The sequence below is a fragment of the Bactrocera oleae genome, chromosome 3, assembly GCF_042242935.1.
Source record: "Bactrocera oleae isolate idBacOlea1 chromosome 3, idBacOlea1, whole genome shotgun sequence".
Classification (NCBI taxonomy): domain Eukaryota; kingdom Metazoa; phylum Arthropoda; class Insecta; order Diptera; family Tephritidae; genus Bactrocera; species Bactrocera oleae.
Window position 1 is genome coordinate 83126922 of NC_091537.1, and position 20558 is coordinate 83147479.

General features: G+C 28.1%; 1 protein-coding gene across 5 annotated transcripts in view; it reads right to left on the bottom strand.

Moving 5' to 3' along the window:
- Positions 1-2681: 2681 nt before the first annotated feature.
- The window catches only part of Rchy1 (Ring finger and CHY zinc finger domain containing 1), a 32366-nt gene continuing 14489 nt past the window's right edge, over positions 2682-20558 (bottom strand). For 3 of the 5 annotated variants that reach the window (XR_004978061.2, XR_011395507.1, XR_011395506.1), the window contains exons 3-8: positions 9915-10076; positions 7455-7613; positions 6797-7075; positions 6592-6691; positions 3426-3592; positions 2683-3363 (exon numbers count right to left, since the gene is read on the bottom strand). Coding sequence is in view for 1 of the 5 variants with exons in the window: in XM_036370558.2 (XP_036226451.2) it covers positions 3573-3592; positions 6592-6691; positions 6797-7075; positions 7455-7613; positions 9915-10076 (720 nt within the window). In the remaining 4 variants the exon portion in view is untranslated. Of the gene's footprint in view, positions 3593-6591; positions 6692-6796; positions 7076-7454; positions 7614-9914; positions 10077-20558 lie in introns of all 5 variants that reach the window. The other 2 variants (XR_004978062.2, XM_036370558.2) reach the window with 2 other exon arrangements.

A 20558-nucleotide genomic window follows, 5' to 3' on the forward strand; every position in this document is an offset into this window, starting at 1 on the left:
AATTTATTTTTTTGTTTTAAATTTAAATTTTTTTTTACAAATTTGTTACTCTTACTTTTTTTTTAAATTTTTTAGTTTTTGTAAATTTGTTAATCTTTTATGCAATTTTGTTATTTTTTTTTTTACAAATTTGTTATCTTTTTTTTTTTACAAATTTGTTATTTTTAGTTTTGTTTACAATATTTCTACTTTTTTAAATTCTTGGTAGAGCAAACAAACAGCAAATTTGTATATATTACTATTTTTAAGCAACTTGCCACATATTTTTATTATGTAATTATACCTCTAACTATATACTACAAGCTATTGCGTCGACTCTATAATTATGGTTTATAAGTAAATAGTAAATTCAGTTTTTGAGCGTGTCGTGCACAATAATATATTGTACAATGTGCATTAAATATATTGTTTATACTATATTGCTGTTAAATGAATATATTGTTTTGCATAAATTGCGTTCTTTTGACCATAATTTTAAATTTATTTTATTTTTTAAATACGAACAATTATTTTTTTAAGAAAATTGTTTTAAAATATTCGTAAAACCTGTCAAATATCTTAAAACCACAATTTTTTTATAAAAAATTAATTGAATTGAGAGTTGTGATATTATGTTTTTTACTACGAAAAGTATTTTCTTTTATTACAATAACATTTCTCTTTTTTATATAAATTATTATTTTTATACATATAGTTTTTTTTTTAATGTTTATTAACAATTAAACAGTATAGTCTGTTACCATAAATATACAAATAAATTTACGATTTCGTTTATTTTTTCTTAAACACCCAAACCCGTAGAAGTAACGAAAAGAGCAATTATCTCCAAAATTGTATTACATATTATTTGTTGAAAGTTTTAAGTTTTTTAGTGAAAAAATTTTTTTTTAAATTTAACTTTCAATTAATGTTTTAAAAAATTAAAATTTTTGTTTTGAAAATTTTTTTTTAAATTTTACTTTCAATTTATGTTTTGATTTTTTTAATTTGTTTGTAATTTAAATTTCTTTAAAAAAAATTTTTATTGAACCAAAAATGATAATAAATAATAATTACTTACATTTTTTTAATACATTTATTTTTTCGATATAATATAAATAATAATATGTAATTATTGTTTGTTTAAAAAATATAAATTCCTAATTTTCCAAAATTTCTTTTACGGTAAAAAATTTTGTTAAAAATTTAATTTTTTACGAAAATATATTCTTTTTCAGAGAAAAACGCACTGAAAATAAATAAATAAATATGTTAAAAAGTTGTGTATTTTTTCCAACCATTTTATGTTTTGAAAAATATTTAATTATAATTTCTTTAAAATTATTTTTTTATTGAACAAAAAATGACAATAATTAGTAATTATATAATATATACAATATTTTATATTTTCATATAATATACATTATTTGCTTTTTTGATATATAATATGTATGTATTTCTTGTTTATATTTATTTTTCATAATAGATCGATGGTAGGTTTATAATTGCTCTTACGATAAAAAGGTAAACACAAAGAGTTTTTTATAAAATTGAATTTCTAAATATATACATGTACCTACATATTTCTTGTTAGAGAAAAAGTTTGCTTAAAATCCACTGAAACGGAACAACTAAATATGCTAAAAATGTAAGTACTCGTATCTTTTTCTAATGCTTTTCTTTGCAAAAGAAAAAAAAAACACGCAAAAAAAAACTTTTTAATCCCTTACTTTTTATTTATGTAGTAAAAAAATATTGGTTATGTTTAGTTATTTATTTTATTTTTTTATACTTATTGACTTATTTATTTTTTTCATTTAATTATTTATTTTGTGTTTTTTAAGTAAAAAAAAAATTTCTTAATCATTTTTAATAAATTTTTTTTTTTAATAATAATTTTTAATTAAAAATTTTTTTAATAATAATTTTTAATAAACAAAAATTTTTTTGGACAATTTTAAATTAAAATTTTTTTAAAATTCCTAAAAATTGCAATTTTTTATTATACAAATTGTTACAAAAAGTAGGTTCCTATGGAATTTTACGAAACTTCAATTAACTTCAATGTTATATATATTATATATATATATATATATATACATATATTCCATTAAGAATATAAACGTAAAAACAAAAAATTTGTCAAAAAATGAATTTTCTTAAACAAAACACAAGAAATTGTAAACATAAAATTCTGTGAAAAGGAACAACAAACTGAAATAACAATTTATCTATCTGTTCTAATTCTTTCAAATTCAAATTTGTTTGTACACTTAAGATTTGTCGTTCTTCTTTTGCAATTTTGAAAATTATAATTCTTAAGTTATTTTTTTATTTCATATATTTTTATTTTTAACTTATTATATTAATTTTTATTTTTTTATATTAATTTTTATTTTTTTATATTAATTTTAATTTTTTTATTTTTAAATATTTTTATACTTATCTTTTTATTTTAATTATTTAAAATCTTTTTTTTTTAAATTTTGTTTATACCTATTACCTATAATTAAAATATTATATTAAATATAAACGTAAATATTTCAATTTTATTTGACTAAAAATTTATGAGAGTAATGTGTATATATTTTACGATGTGAAAGTTTTAAAAGCGTTTAGAAAACGTTACTCTGAAAAAATAATAATTGGGTAAACAATTTCGTATGAAAAGTATAAATGCAAACACTTGAAAGTTCTTGTGGAATAATAAAATTTTATTTGTTTTTTGTTGTTTTTGTAAATTTAAAATTTTATACATACCAAAGGTTAACATTTTTAATAATTTTCCTACGCTCTATGCGAACGCGCTTGAGTATATAAACTAAATTAACTAACGGTAAATAATGTTTGTATGTATATATGTATGTATATACATTCATATATGTATATATAATATTATATATAATATTATATTATATAAATATGTAGTACATTTGCATATAATATATTTATCAAATACTAACAGCTATTTTAATATTAACTTTATTTAATTAAATGCAATAATATTCGTTGACTTTACAAAATGCTTACACAAACAAAAAAGTGTGAAAATAAAATAAAACAAAAAATACAAACAAAAGTGATTTTACTTTACAAAATGCTTACACAAACAAAAAAGTGTGAAAATAAAATAAAACAAAAAATACAAACAAAAGTGATTTTACTTGTATGTTATTGTATTTAGTAGTGTATTTCAAAAATTATGCGTTGTAATTCGATTAAGGTATTCGATGTCAGCGCGAATTAACCGACGAGTCATCTACATTCCTGCAAATACCGCAATAGCTAATCCAACGCCTGACACACCCATACAGACTTAAATATTATATGTATGTGTATATGTACTTGACATGGTAGCACCAGTTGCAGTTATTTCACGCTTCACTATAATGAAATGTTATGTTTAGCGAACGTAAACGGATTTGCGACACGAGTTTATGGCATACCAGCATTCTTTTGCAGCGGCGGCGACTACTGTAGCAGTGCAAAATCTCGAAATGGCAAGATCTCCAGTGTTTTACGTTGACTTCAACAAAAGGAGATGCAATTTGGTTTGCGAAAATAGGTGTGGTTGTAGGAAAATGGGTGCATCGTCATGCTGATGATGGTTCATCTGGAATGAATGGAGGAGAAAAATTAGAAAAAATATAAATAAATAAAAAAATATTAAAAAAATAAAAATTTATATCAAAATGTAAAAAATATATATACCTAAAAAAGATAAAAAATACATAAATAAAATACATACAGTATGTATTAAAAATGTATATTTAGCAAAAAATAAAACAAATACCTTAAATATTTATTAAAAAATGGTTACATATGTACGTATATATGAATGTATGCGATTAAATTCAAAATTATTATAATTTAAAAAACTGAAAAAAAAATGAAATCAAATTAAGAAATATGTAGCAAAATGGAAACTTTGGAAAAATTAAAGCAAAAACATTTTTTGTTAATCTCAAAATATGTATATAAAAATAAAATTTTTAATTATAAAAAAAAATATTAAAAAATAAAATTTTTATTCAAAACTAATTAAAAATAAGATTTAACCAAAGTCAGAAAATTTACTAATATAAAATTTTTAACGCTTATGTTAGTAACCAATTCAATATTTAATTTTAAGCTCTCAAATCGTCGTTTTTTAACTTAAAAGAAAGTTATTTGTGAGTTCTTTTTTTTATTTTTTTTTATTCTACGTTGTTATTTTTTTCTTTAAATTGTCACTGACTATTAATATTTGAAGAAAAAAATATTAATACTTTTTTTTCTAAAAATTTTTTTCTAAAAAAAATGTTTCTAAAAAAAAGTATTAATATTTTTCTAAAAAAAATTTTTTTTAATAAAATAAATAAAATAATAATAACACTCGGATCGTGGGTACCCGGTTGCTAAAAGACGTCGGTAAAGTTAGTTACTAACATAAGGGTTAAAGATATAAAAAATAAAAAATAAAAATTCGTTCTAAAAATAAAAAAAAGTACTTTTAGAAATAAAAAATAAAAATTCCTTCCAAAAAAAAAATATTTTTCTAAAAATAAAAAATGCATACATTAAGATATACATACATGTAGTATATAAAAAAATAAGAAATCAATATGAAAAAAGTTAAAAATTTATTAAATATTTAACTAAAAAATAAATAGACGTGTTTATATTAACGAAAAGATAAGATTAAAATTAATAAAGTTATAAAATATAATAAGAAAAGATTTAAAAACCAATTTAAAATTAAAAAAAAATTAGAAATATATACAAAAATGCATTACATAATATTAAAATATACATACCATATGCATGTATGTATTTTGTAAAATTAAAAAATAAATTTGTGAAATTAATACTACTATAGAAACATTAAAAATAAATTCAAAACTGGAATGAAAAACTTAATATGGTAAATAAAAATAACAGTCAAATTAAAAAAAAAAATATAAATTAAAAATTATAATTACATTAAGAAAAACATTATATATAATCTAAAGTAAAAATTAAATTATAAATTTAATAAAGCTAAATAACAAAAAAAAAACATAATAATGGAAAACTGAAATTAAAAACTAATAAATAAAAATAAATTAAGGTGAAATATATGTATAGATAAAATTATAAATTTAATAAAACTACGTAAATAACAAAAAAAAAAAAAAATTATGCAAAAATTCAATAAAAAATCTAATAAATAAAAATAAATTGAGGTTACTAATATTAAAAAATATGTACAAAGATAAAATATATATATATATTTCAAAATGAATAACAAATTAAATAATATAATATAAGTATGCCTTAACAAATAAAACAGTTTCATACGAGGACTGAATTTTGATCAGCCCATTTATATGGCAGCTATATTTTATAACGGTTCGATCTGAACAATTTGTTTGAAGATTGTAGCATTGTTATGGAAAATAATGTATGCCAAATTTCGTGAAGATATCTTGTCAAATTAAAGAGTTTTTTATACAACGACTTGATTTTGATATATCAGTTTATATGTTAGCTATATGCTGCAATGGTCCGATATCGGTAATTCCAACAAGGGAACAGCTTCTCGGCAAAAAAATAACATGTTTAAATTTTAGATCGATATCTCAAAAACTGTGTGAATAATTCGCGTATATACAGACGGACAGACAGACATGGCTAAATCTACTAAGCTCGTCATGATAATCATTTAGATATAGTTTTATATGGTCTCTGATGTTTTCTTCTGGGCGTTGCAAATTTACAAACTTAATATATCCTGTTCAGGGTATATTAACCGAAAATGACAAAAAGACAATAGTAAGATTTAAATTTATGTATATATGTATGTAAATATAATATTAAAAATATCAAAATACACATTTTAGAAGGTGAAAATTATGTGCTATAAAATATAATTAAATATAATTAAAAAAACACATTATAAATCAAGTTAAAAATAAATATTAAAAACTAAAAAAACATTTTTAAAAACACTATTTCGCGTATATAGAAAATTAAGTAAATTATTATTTATTAATATTATTAAAAATTTAAAATATATATTATGTATTAAAAGTATAATTATAATGTAATAATAAAAATATTAATAAAATAGTTACATAAAAAAAGCTTGAGTAAAAACTGTTACAAAAAACTTTACAATCATATTTAATTATTAAAAGTATTTAGTAAACTGAAATAAAATTAAAATAAATATAAATATAACATTGAAAGACATTAAACATAAATTTAAAAATATATACATAAAAACTTAAAAAAAAAATGTTAAAACAAAAATAAAATATTGTATTAAAAATTAACTAATATAAATTATAAAAAAATGTATTAAAAAATTAACTAAAATAAAGTATAAAAAAACTTATTAAAAAATTAACTAATATAATTTATAAAAAAATTTATTAAAAAATTAACTAATATAAATTATAAAAAAAATTTGAATATATTAAAAAATATAAGTAAGTTAACAATGAAAGACAAAATAATAAATACATTTTGTTAATTTAAAAATTAATCAAAAACCGTTAAAAAAATAAATTCAAAATTTATAATCAACAAAAAACAAGCAACAGCATATAGCAGAAATCTTGCGAACAGGAGAGCTCTGCTGCTATTCACCTGTGACCAATGACATACGTCGCTTGACATCCTGTGTTGTATTATAAGCGCCACATTGCATACATTTCAAACCGATAAAATTGAATTTGGTCTTAGAGGTCTGCAAAGGATAGACAAACAAATAAAGAAATGAGTGGTTGTAAGAAAAAATATGTTTATTGTTGTTATAATAAATATTTCTTCTCAATTACAACCACATATGTACCTTATGACAGTCGTTGCAAAAAATATGTATACGTTGATTCTCATATTTCTTTGGTACCGGCAGCAACACCGCTTGCGCATCCAAATACTCCCATAGCGCAGTCATATCAATTAACGATGTCTGACAAATGGGGCATGTATAATGTCCCGAGTTGAGCAATTGATCAAAGCACGTCTTATGTAGTAGATGACCGCAATCGGGTATGTGACATGGTATACGGGATGTGTGTATGTCGCCCAGGCAAACGGGACAATGCGAACGTGAAATATTCTCAACGCACTGTCGATGAAGTTAAATGATAAATGAAAAGAAGAAATTAACGAAATAAAAAGAAAATATTAACGGTCATAAATGAGAGGTAGTATATAGTAGCACTCGACAATATATAATATATATAAACAGTATTTGGAGAGTGGCGAAACGAACAAATAACTGGCGTAAATGAAGTACTCAAAAAGAAAAGGAGTAAACCAGCCGTTCAACTACTTTAAAGAGACAACTGCATGCGCTTTTGTATTAAATTTAATTGTATATGTTTTTATTCTTGTTGTCACATGTAAATCCTGAAAGGGTTGATAAGAGAGTTGAACTAAAGCCAGTTTTGCGCGCATCGTGAATGCTTAGTATATTTGTGTTTGAAAATCTTGATTTTGCTTACCCGATGGCCATCGATCTTCAATCGAATTGGCAGGCACATGTCGCACACCTTGCAATGGAAGAAGTTCACAGCGCCACCGATGCGACAAATACCACAACCGTTGCAGTGATATTGTTTCTTGTCGGTGTCGTCGAATAGATTGCAGATGAGGCAGGTGTACTGTGAATTATATTGATGAGTAAGATTTTGTTAGCTTATATTAGTTATTGTTGCTGTTGTAGTGAATAGTGGAACATTGTTGATCTAGACATAATAAATAGTGAAACTTTGTTGATTTAGACGGGCTTGGGTGCTTACACCTTAAGGAGTTATATCCACTCGCAAGTCAGTAAAAATTTTTTATATTTTTTTGTGTTATTTTTTTAACCATTTTATTTTATAAATTTGAGGAAACATTTTATTTAATAAATAATTAAATCGAATGTACATTTACAGATTTCAATGTGCTTTAATAATTGATACATTTTGAAAATTTTTAGATTTCCTTGATGCCATAGCCGATCTCTAAGAGAACCTCCGAAAGAAAGGTGTCTGAATGTGAAGAAGATTTTTCTGCTTAAAATTATTTCAAATTCAAACACAAAAAAAAAAAAATTTACAACATATGAATACAGTTAATGATTGCAGAACTGGTCAAAATTTCGATTTTTGACAAAATGCCGGGTTCCCAAAAAAGTATCGTTCTTTGTGAAATAATGTATACTATAGTGTGGCCTAAAAATCGAAATCATATCACGAATCTTATTACTTCTATCATTACTTGGCAAATATATCTAAGCAGGTCGTATATATAATCAAGTCGTTCGATCCAGCTGTTTTGGCGACATTTTCTTGGCCGACTCTGAAAACAGCGCTTCGAGAAAAAAGCGTTTAAAGTTTTGAAAGCCTTACTTACAGTAAGTTAAAAATTTCTTACTCATAACTTCGAAACTATTTGCCGGATCAACTTAAAATTTTCGGATATTTTCAATTGTAGGTATATTGGATACATAAAACAAAATTGTTTTTTTGAAATTCACAAGTTTATATAACCCCTTAACTTTATTTAAATTTTAACTTAGCATCATGGATATTTCTAAAGGATATTTCCCAAAATGTAAACCTTACAGAATTTTTCTGTTTTTTTATTTATTTCTATTAGTAGGGATTTTTATAAATTATATAGTTTTCGTTTTTTCAAAACTCGACGATCATTTTTTCGAAAGAGTTCCGTTCTCAGTAAGCAGTAAACATTTGAGTGGATTTCAAACTTAAGGGGGTATTCTAGTGTAGAATTTCAAATAATCAATTTTTTTTATTTTTTCAAAGTGTAACTATTTAAGAACATATCTACGAAGGGATTTTTGAAAATTTAAATTATTTTCGGTGATATAGACATTTTACCGACCCGGCCTCCAAACTGGTTTGGCTGGATCTTATGGAACAAAACACTTTACGCGAAACTTTAAGGGTGTTTTTCTCAGACCAGACTTTTTCAATACTATACCCACGATTTCTCGAGTTCTATTGGACCGATTTACTTGAAATTTTTAGAGAATCTTTCTTGTAGATCTCTCTCATCCCCAATTACTATTTTTAAAAATAGGAGAAAATAAAAAAAAGGGAAATAAATTTTTTGAGAACCCCCCTTTCATCAGCTGACTGTTTTTTTAAATTTGGAATTTTTTATTTAAAGTTTTTTTCTCTTGTAACATTAATAAATAACTGATAAAAAAATCGATGGTAAAAATATTGATTGCTTTTTTTAAGGCACTTTAAAAATTACCTAAAATTCATGTCTCTTGACTACAATACCCGCCTAAAATAAAAATCATAAAATCATAAAGCAACAATGGAAGTAAAAACTCTAGCACAACTTAAACAATGTACTCGTGTCAACGGAGAAATTTTATGAAATTTTAATTTTTTTTAACAGATTTTTTTTTGAGAATTTTCTATTATTTTATGAGACGTTATCGAATGTTAAATTTAGGCTTATACCGGTATACAGGCAGCATCCGCAGTCACTAATAGTGACTTTTGTGGTGAAGTCGTTTCACTATTTCGGTACTCTAGTGAGTTTGTCTAATCGCTTATTGAGCCAAAATAATATCTAACTTTTCCGTTATTTTCGAACAAGTCACTAAAACAATTTTATGAAGATGTAGAAAGACATTGCACTATTTCTATGTCGTTATTCTAGATTTGATTGAATCCATTTAGCATTTCAGCCAATGCCTTGTTGGCTCTATTGTTCTTTAGTTTCATTATCTTTATTCTCTTGTGTTAGAATTTGTTGTATAAATTTGAATAAATGCTTTTCGAGATCTTCATAAACACTACGCTTGTAGTCCTTATTTCAATACGGGGTTTGCATGAAAAATAGTTTGGGAATAGCTGCATGACAGAAGTATAAAATTTATACCAGATTTTATAAATCGATATTGCAAATAAACATTTGTATGCATATACCACACTTACCTTGCCGAATCGCGTGCCACATGCCTCACATTGCTCCTGCACTTTCTGTCGTGTATTGCACGCGGAGCAAATCAATTCGGTTAATGTTTTACGATCGAAATGATGCGATTCATTTTCATCATGGCAAAAACGACATTTGTAGAATTTATTACAGCAGGGTGTCTGTAAAGAGTAAGAGGAAAATTTAGTATAAGGTTATAAAATATAATAAAATTCAAGGACTCAAAGTTAAGAACTCAATATTGGGTTAAAGTGCAAATCTTGAACAGTGTATAGACGATCAGATGAACGATGAAGCTATGGTAAAATATACCGCATAGTTATAGTCATTTCTTTAATTTTGGTTCTTGATGGACTTAAATAGCTACAAACAAAAACTAGAGCTAAATTATAAATTATATTATTGAGGGAAATTCGGAAACAAAGTTGCCACCTATCAGTAAAAAGTGAAAATTAATACATAATATATTACCAAATGAGTTCCAAATATAAGGCCCCTAAAAATAGGCTACTGGAAAGTATGCGTAAGGTCCTCAATTTAAATATATTTTTTAAAAGAGTTGCCACCTATCGAAAAAGTAAACATTTTGTATAATGTATGCTAAACATAATGAAAGCCTTCCTAAAAGTATGCGCGATATGTTCAATTCAGTCCCATATTTTGAAACCGAGTTGCCACCTATTGAATAATTTAAAACCGACCGAAACAAAATTTGTGCGAAATATAAGGTATATAACAAAACCTTTCATAAAATTTTTAGTAAATAAATTTAGACAGATGCATTTTAGAACAGGGTTGCCACCTATCGAAAACTGTGAAAAAATATTACAAAATTAATGTGTATCATTTAAAAACAAAGCCCACACACTTGCAAATTTTTCGTTTCAGAATTACTTTGGCATCGAGTTGCCAGCTTTCAAAAAAGTAAAATTGAGCAAAATATAAAAGAATGGTTGTGCATCGTTTAAGAAAAACTTCGGAACAGCAGTGTCAAAGTTTGCAATTTAAATGTACTTTAGAGTTGCTACAGATCGAAAACATTGAACTAAACCAAACTTACTACATATTTGTGTGCTATACAAATATATAGTGTAATTAAGAAAGTTTGCTGAAAATATTTTAATATTTAAATTTTTTAGTGAAAGTTTAAAGTTTTGCTACATTAAATTTTATAAACAATATTCTGTTTAATAGTTTTGTATTTCTAATTTTTAAACAGGGTATATTAACTTTGGCACAATATTTGTAACACGCAGAAGAAAACGGCGCAGACTCTATAAATAAATGATTAGCGTGTTGAGCTGACTTTATTTTGCCATGTCCATCTGTCTGTCTGTATATACGCTAACTATTCTTTCAGTTTTCGAGATATCGATATCACAGCTCCATTTCTTCCCAAAGATTTGTCAAAATCGTCGATATCGGCCCACTATATGTTATACCTGCCATACAAACGGAATGATCAACACCAAAAAAGTCTTTACATGGAAAACTTTTTTATTTGTGCAGGGTATTATAGCTTCGGTGCAACCGAAGTTAACATTTTTTCCCATTTTTTTCTTTTTATAGTAACTCAAAAATCTTCGTTATCATTTTTCATTGCGTGATTCAATCGATTCTGCCAGTTAATTATATCGATAAGAGACCACCCTCACTCAAGTGTCAACTGCAACCATTTACTTTAAATAAACAAAAATACGACATGCAATAGAAATTATATAAAAATAATAAGAACAATAAATTAACCATAAATTAATGTTGATTCAACATATTACAAATAAATTTAACTTTCAAGTGGTACTCGTCAAAACCTCTTGACTGAATTATCTCGACCTTTTGATAAGTAACATGTAATAATTGTCGCACAGATTCTCTTTATTTATTAGTCCGGACAAATATTTTTCCTTTAGATACTAATTTAGACATTGTTATGATTAAAGTGGCGCTGCTGTGTTGTTTACTGTTAGTTAAAAGTGTTCGACGAGCAACTCAATTAGAATAGCTAATATTAACACAACTGTAAATATCGTAGCAATTTCCAATTGCGAGTTGAGCATGATAAAATAGGTCTATTATGTACACACATACATAACTACTCGATAGTAAACAATTGAGTTAATGAAATATTTTTTAATTATACGAAAGCAACTATTAGGCAGTTTGTAGCGATGCTTAGTTCTCAAAACCCATAATTATTATTAGCACATGCATGTTTTGAATACCAAATAGATTTTAACACAGTTAAGTTGTTGTGGCATCGGTCTTGTCTAGATGTAATTGCGGTTGTGTTCCGATTACTTTGACCCGATCGTACTGGGAACGGAATATATGAAATAACGGTACACGTGCTATATAACAATATCTTTCAATGATAGACGAGCTAGATTTGTTTAAATTATCGCTAGTACCTCGTTAGCTGGTAAGCTTAGATCAAAAAGACGAAGAAAAGAATTTATTTCCTTGGTTTTACTATTTTTCTTGTTTGAAAGCTTTCAATCCAGGATTGCTCTATAATATAATATATAGTACAGCTTATTTTATCCAAGCCTCAGAAAGAAGTTTTTGTGTGAGAATTCATTAGAATATTTTAATCATCCTACGTTATATTCGAGTCAGATTTACGTACAAAATTTCATCCACCTCTGGTAAATACGAAGCATCGACCTTTATGACATTTTAAAGGTGCCGGTTCGGTTTTTTAGATTATGTTTGCTCAATGTCCAAATCTTGATACCGTACAACGTTTTCGGTCCTAATACTAATACTAACTGTCAATAATGCGTAATTTTAGTTTCGTCGTTTCCGTTCGGGTAATTTTTATGCCAAAGACATGTTACACCATTAGTTATCACTGGAAGGCAGATTGTCAAATTTATCGACAAAATAATAGAAATCATCGAGTCCGATCGTAATGTAAGCACTGTTTCGGTTACCCAGGAGCAAAACATGGCACAAAAAACTGTTTAGTAACACGTTTGGTTCGATGTATGGGTGTCACACTAGTTAACACAAAAAACCTCAAGGATCGAATTTCCATCCGCGACTCACTGTAGAATCCTAACAAAATCGGTCTATTTCCGAAGGTGTTGAAAGATTTTATTTCTCTTTACTTAACCTTATATTTCAGTGACAGAAAACTATTTTGTCTTCTAGCATTCTAACTCAATAGAAGATTATATTATATAATATTTAATCGCTTTACAATAATACCATATAAAGTACTGTTGCAAGTAGGTGGACCAGCAACTAGTAACTGGCATCTATGCATATAAGGTGTAAATCTGTCGTATATCGAAAATTTAGAGACTCCATTAAAGTTCTTCAGCCTGAGGCGTTCATGAGTAACTCGAGTTTTTTCCATGACTTGATAGATAATACCAAATTTCTTGACTTATCTAGTATTGGTTGGTCTTGATGTTCTAGATGGTTCTCTTTAAGTGTCAAAGTGGACGTTGCGTAGTAATAGAGCCTCAATTTTTCATTTAATTAGCATTTAAAACAAAAAGGCATTATTATTTATTTTTTGTACTTAAAAATTGAAAGTATGCTTAAAACATTATTCGATCTTCGATAAGCTTCGAAATATTTATAATTTTTCTAATGTCACAAAAGCAAGTTTTTACAAGCGATAACTATTGAAAAGAGTTCTTGCGAGGAAATAAAGTCATTGAGTCGTGTTCGCCAAGTCCGTCTGTCTGACTATATGAAAACTAGTCACTCAGTTTCTGAGTTATGTATATGGTAGATGTAAAATTTTACACACATTATTTTCTTCTCAAAAAACTGCTCATTTGTCGGATACGCCGATAGCGGAACATTATAGGATCTAGCTGCTCTACAAACTGATCGATCAAAATTAATTCCTTGTATAGAAAACTCTTTTATTTGACAAGATATCTTCACGAAATTCGGCATAAATTATTGTCTGAGTAATTGCCACTCCTCTCCAAATATATTGTTCAGATCGGACTACAAGTACTATATCATATAACGGTTATACAAACTGACCGATACAAATCAAGATAAAGTTCTTCATAAAAGATCTTTTTTCCTTATTAAGTAAGCATAATTCGACTTGAAAGTAGTTTGTATCAAGCAACGTTTCTAGAAAATACTAGCAAAACATTTTCTGTTGGATGCCGTTTCCAGACTTAGTTATATATAGTTGCTGTAAGAAATGCACCTGTGAATAGTATTAAAGCTTCGGTGCAGCTGCAGTTTACTTGTTTTCTTGTTACTACCCTGAATATACCCCAAACAAAATAAAAAATATGTAAAAATAATAATAATAAATAAATTTAAAAAAATATAAAAATAAAAATAATCACCATAAGAAAAATATTTTAGACCTCAAATTTCGAAAATCATGTGATAGAATAATGAATGACATTCAACAAAAAACGTTGAAAAAATAGAAAAAAACTATTTTGGCAAAATTCAAAAATTCATATCTTTGAAACGAAAAAGAAAAGCGCTCTGAAAATTTCAGAATTTCTTTAGATATGTTAGAGGTATAATATAAAAAAGTTTGAGGCTAAAAGTTTTTACGATTTTGAAAAATTCAAAATTTTTTAATTTTGGTAATTTTCAAAAAAAATATATTTTTTTATACTTCTAAGTGTTCTCTGAAAACGCACTAGCGTTCTTTATTTAATATACAGTAGTTTCTGGCATATTAAATAAATAAACTCATAAAATCGGCAATTTTCAATTTTGCATAGCTTTTAGGAAATTTTTTTCTTTTGGCAGAACTTTGTTTTATGATAAGACAAAACTTCCACCAAAATTCATTCGAATCGGTGGCGGTCGCGTCCAACTATTTGTCTATTTCACATTGAATGACCCTCATATATAGTTGCTTTAAGAAATGCACCTGTGTATGGTATTAAAACTTCGGTGCAGCTGAAGTTTATTTGTTTTCTTATTATTACCCTGAATATACCCCAATTAAAATAAAAAAAACCAGGTCACGTTTCTTGCTGCTGGCATAGACTTTGAAAAGCCTTTATGGTTCGTGGCATTGTATTGTAAAAGGTCTAATGAAATTCTGAATAGGCATTATGTATAATGTAAATAAATATGTAAATATGTACTTTGGTAAGTAAATCTTTTCACGCACGCGTAGTCTTAATGGAACAAATTTAATTAACAACATTTATCATTTAACACTCACGTTTTTCACATTTAATCGATTACATGAATGAGTAATAAATATGCATAAATATGTATGTATGTATAATATAGGTGAACCAGGTACTTTTCTACCTAATTAACATCAAACAAATAATTAAGTGCATTGCAGGTTGTGTAGTATGCTATTTTTTTCTACAAAACCTTTAACAAATCTATTTTTGTCACTAAAGTAATTACAACTGTAATGAATTCTGCGTAGATGATTAAGTTCAGTTTCTAAATATGGGTCTATATAAAGGGTATTTTTAGAGGTATATCAATATACAAATGAGATATACCATCTGATCAAATATGACCCGGGCTGATTCATTTAAACTGCATCATTGCGTGATGACGAGTGACGAGACGTGGGTTTATGAATGTGATGTCGTTACTGTTCAACAATCTAGCGAATGGTGCTCCAAAAATGAGCCGAAACCGTAAAAACCAGAAGTCGCTAAAGTCATTGAAGGCCATTCCAGTCGAGTATGGAAAATCGGAATAAGGGTTAGCATGATTGTATTGGCTCTGTAGCCTATTTTGAAGACGATAATATTTATTTGTATTAAAATAAGTGAAAATCTTGTTTTTTTCAGTGTGGTCAGTCAAAATAGATCATTATTTTAAATAAACCTCTGTCTTTTAATAAAATCATTCTTTCCGTTTAAGTTTTACCAGACAATCGGACTTATCTCGCCATTTTGGTTATTAACTAGTCAGTCGTAGCTAATTTATTAGCATTGATCGGTGACTTGACATATTCCTACAAATGTCGCCAAACAAGGTCAAATCTTATGATTTAGGTGACCAATTAACAGGCACATTTCTTGACATTATGCGATCCGCAAGTATTCATCCCAATAAATTTTCGATTCATTTGTTGCGGTGTAGGTCTTTGCATGGTAACTTGTCAAAGTGAACTGAACATGAAATGTCAAACGTATTTGTTTACTATGACAGATTTTTGACAGATAGGCCTCTAAGAAATTCGATACTTCTAAAAAACACCCTGTACAAATTTAATAATTGAACTAAACATTTGAAAACGTTTTTGAAATACATCAAATCGGAAACATTTCTCGATCGGTCGTTGAGAGCGACGAATTATAATTTTATAGCGCGCGTATTTCGTAGAAAAAACATGAATGTTGTTGTTGTTGTTGTAGCGACAGAATTCTGCCGAGTTGACAGTCCTTGGCCGGAATAGATCCGGGTCCGTTCCGGTTACGTAGAACCGACTGTCGTGGGAACGAAAAAAAAAAAACATGACTAATTTCTCTCACTTGCAGCTAATTAGTCAACAGAAACTGTGCGGTCATTAACTTATTTCTCTCGAATTGTAAAAAATTGCCAAATATTGCAGTCCAAACCATAAAACCGCTTAACGTAAATAATGACTGTGCTCCTTCGCTTCAGTTTCACTTGCCAAGCAATCATACACACTAGGGTGGAGCGAAAAATATATTTTTTTTGGCTTAGCCTGAGGGTAAAATTTGTAGATTATAAAAAAAGAAAATTTTTGGACAAAAAAAAATTTTTTTTAAACACTCAGTTTAAAATTAAATTTTGAGTTAAAATTTCTTAACCTCCACCCTAATGCACTTATTACGTTAAATCCCACCACTGTCGATGCTAATGAGATCATTTTAAGTGAGCAGTCAATTTACAGTTTGCAATTTGCACAAATAATTTGAAATCAAATAAACACACACGCAAATGCACACCCGGCTGCCTCCACTTAAATGGTCTGAGTTAAAGATAATTTCAATTGACTCGCACTTTTTCTAAATTGTCAGCTTTTTAGCAATCCGGCACCTTCAAAATCTTCCTCACCTTGCACGCACTTATTTGTATGCACAAGTCGTATTTATGTGAATTAGATGGTAAACTTGTGTGAATTAACTCTAGTTAATATATATATGTACATACGTAGTACATAATGTAAATATGTACCATACATATGAAGTTTATTGTTAATTATTATGTTGTATTTTTGTAGATTTTCCGGGGGTCAGTGGAAGTTTGCGCTGTTAATTGAGCTGAATTTGGATATATCTAACGGTATTTATGAAAATTTATATATAATTATTTTTAAACTCTTAGTCGACTATAGCTTCATATAAAGCTGATATGAGGTTAGATTGAGTTCTTAGCCACCGTTTGAGGGCCTTCATGCTTAGATCGGTTAGGTCGTCGTATGAACTAGACTTTATGGTTCGATGTGCTTCGAGAAATAATATTTTCTCTCTTTCTCGGTTAACACAAATGGTCACTGAATCGAAAACTATCACTATAACTATACTTCTAATGAACTAGAATTTTTTATTTTAAGATTTGTGGACTCTAAGCGTTAATAATATCTTCTACAATTTTCTAAATAATATAAATACCGCTAGTTTAATAAAAACTTATGGTCTTTAGTCAGAGACTAAATCTACTTTGAACTATAAGCTCTAATATGGAGCCCTTATCCAAAGCTAGCTTCTTATCTAATCTCGAAAAAGTTAGACCTTAATCCTTGGATTCGATGTTTGAGTATTTTTCAGACCTCCTTTTTATAGACCAGCACTTTTTTAGGGATAACATTTAGGCCTGATCTGGTTATAAAATCTGTATTAAAACAAAAAAAAAAAATATGTTAAATTCGACTGAATCGAAGCTATATCCCTCACAGCTGCATTTTTTGTAGCATAAAAGCGTATAAAAAGATCTGTATCTTGATTTTGAGCGTTGCAGAAAGTGTAACTTTGTTTTGGAAAATAATTCCGCCCAAATTTCATGAAGATATATTATATTTCCAAACAAAAAAGTTGTTTATACAAGGTCTTTAAATAGCTTTTTGGAAAGAAAAAGACATGTACAAAATTTCAGATTGATAATCTAAAAACTGAGGGACTAGTTCGCGTATATACCTAAATCGACTCAGCTCGATCAGTCACGCTAATCAATTATATATTAGAATTATAGTTGACCATCTTACAAAACTTTATCAGTTTTAGATTCAATCCGTATTCGTACTGATTCACGATTTTGCAAAAATGTAAAAAAAAACGAGTTTTTATGTTTAATTTTCATTTGATTATGGCACCCTTTCATTTAATATTTGCGTTCAGTTCTTTTTATTTCATTACTATAGAGTGCACGAGTTTATTTATAAATACAACAACATACTACTTTTTTTGATTTCTGATTATTACTTTTTTATTTTAGTATTTGCTTTTGTTATTATGTCGCTTGACAGCGAGCGTTTATGTACACAACAGTTCCGCACTATAAGCTTCCAAGCGATAAAGCGTTTCCTTATCAATTTTGTCTTTTTCTTCTAGCTGCTTTTATGGTTCATTTTATTGTCTACTTGAGAAACCATTTGTAATATGCTGCCCATACGGATAATTTTTCATTTCATAAGAGGTGTCAACATTAACTTTGGTGGGTTGAATATGCAGGGCTTTAGAGAAAAAATCGAGCCCGAAATAATTGCAGGAAATTGTTGGAGAAAAAATCTGCAAAAAAATTGCAAATCGAGAACTTCGGGCCAGGGAGGAATTGTCCCCGATCTCCCCCACTCTCTCCTTCACTGAATATGTGGAATTGGTTGGCGTCCATATAAAACTTCGCGCGCAAATTGAATCGTTAAAAAAATTTCCTAGATTGGTACAGCCTCTCTCATGTAAGTGACCAAACTAGAAACTTAATCCGTATATTCATCAGTTTAGAGCAGAAGTGAGACTCTGTTTTACCAATTTTTTTTTACTTAAGACTCCATTTAAAGCAAAATTGCAAAGCCCTAAAGTATAATTTTTAAATTGTCTCAAGCGGATTTTAATTATAAGTTGGCCAAAACTAGCAATCTATCAATTATTTTACAACATTTTTACATTTTTGTAGCCACATAAAGTGTAATTCAAAACGAATTTGGAGATCTTGACCTGGCACAATATTATACGTATTATACAGTTCAATGTACCGTAACATTAAATTGAGTTGTAAGTAAGTATGTAACTTTGAGCGCATAAATTGCATAAGGCTAAATTAATAATTACAGCACATAACTAATTACATATGTGGATATGGAATGCAACTGCTTAAGTTGATGTGCTGTGGAAGCTCGATACGTCAGTCGATTTTAAAATAAAGGCTTTTTAGTCGGCAATAAAAAAAAAGCTTTTTGATCGGCGATCGCAGGCGAATGCGTATAAAGTGGAACTCTTACTAATGATGAGTTTAAGTCCCAGCAGCAGCAAGTAATTCCCAAATTATTTAAGAAGCCGAGTTGACAGTCCTTGGTCGTATATAAATCCGGGTCCGTTCCAGTTACGTAGAACCGATTTTTGTGGATACAGTATATGGGTATTGACGGCTCAGCAGACTTGTATTTAATTTTTTTGAAGGTTATTATTACATTTTTACTCTACCTTGGTTTTATTTATTCTTGATAAAATTCAATGTTTTGACTGTACTTTGGTGTCTGTTGAACTGGACTATGAAATTGGTTCGGGACTATGAAATTAAATGTTTATTATGAGTTAAGCTTTCTGTACTTAGGCTTCGTTGAAAAATTTTTATGCTGACCTTGACGTGCGAACCCTCCTAAACCTTGAAATAAAAGCTCCATAATTCCTAAAATGTTAATTCAGTACTTTTTGATTATTTTAATGAAAGATATGAAGCTTGGCGAATACCATAATCCATATAAACTCTTCATTGATGATTTCTAAGGTGACCTGAATGAACAAAAAGCTCCGTAATTCCTAAAGTGTTTATCCAGTACATTTTGATTACTTTAATGAAAAATATGAAGCTTGGAGAATCCACATGTCCACAAAGGGCACGCTTACCCGAATTCTATCAGGATGGGAACGAGCAGCTGTTCCCCTGTCTTCGCGCACTCGGGTGCTGTATTGATGGGTCTCGCGCAAGCTCGGTAAGCGTTGGTCTACAACCAGCACTTGTGGTGTTGCGAAAGCCTTCTGGCACAGAGTGAAACATAAAAGGTCAATGGAACTACTAGCTTATAGTAAGCTACACATGGCGGCAATTAAAGGTGTCCTAGCTGAACGCTGTTCCATTGGCACTCACGCGGTGAAGCTAAAGAGTTTGGAGGTCGCTACTTGTCAAAATTGCATGGAGGAAGATGAGCTGGAAACATCTAGATACTTTCTCCTCCACTGTCCAGCTTTCCATTTGTAACTGGCTCTAGGCGCTTTATAGATATGCTGCGGTCTTTTTGGTCTATACCTACGAATTCTGAGCATCACAACGGACAGGCGTCTCTAGCTGTCCAAGTGGGATTAATCGTGGCCTCACGTAAAATCATATTTACCTAACCTAAGCTCAACTAACGTTTTCAATGTCTGTCAAGATCTAACTAAATACAGTAGCGACATTAAAATTTCTCTGTAGCCTAACTATCAGCTTTTAATTCACAGTTACAGCGTTGCATTTTACATTTTTAGTAACTTCAAAATGTC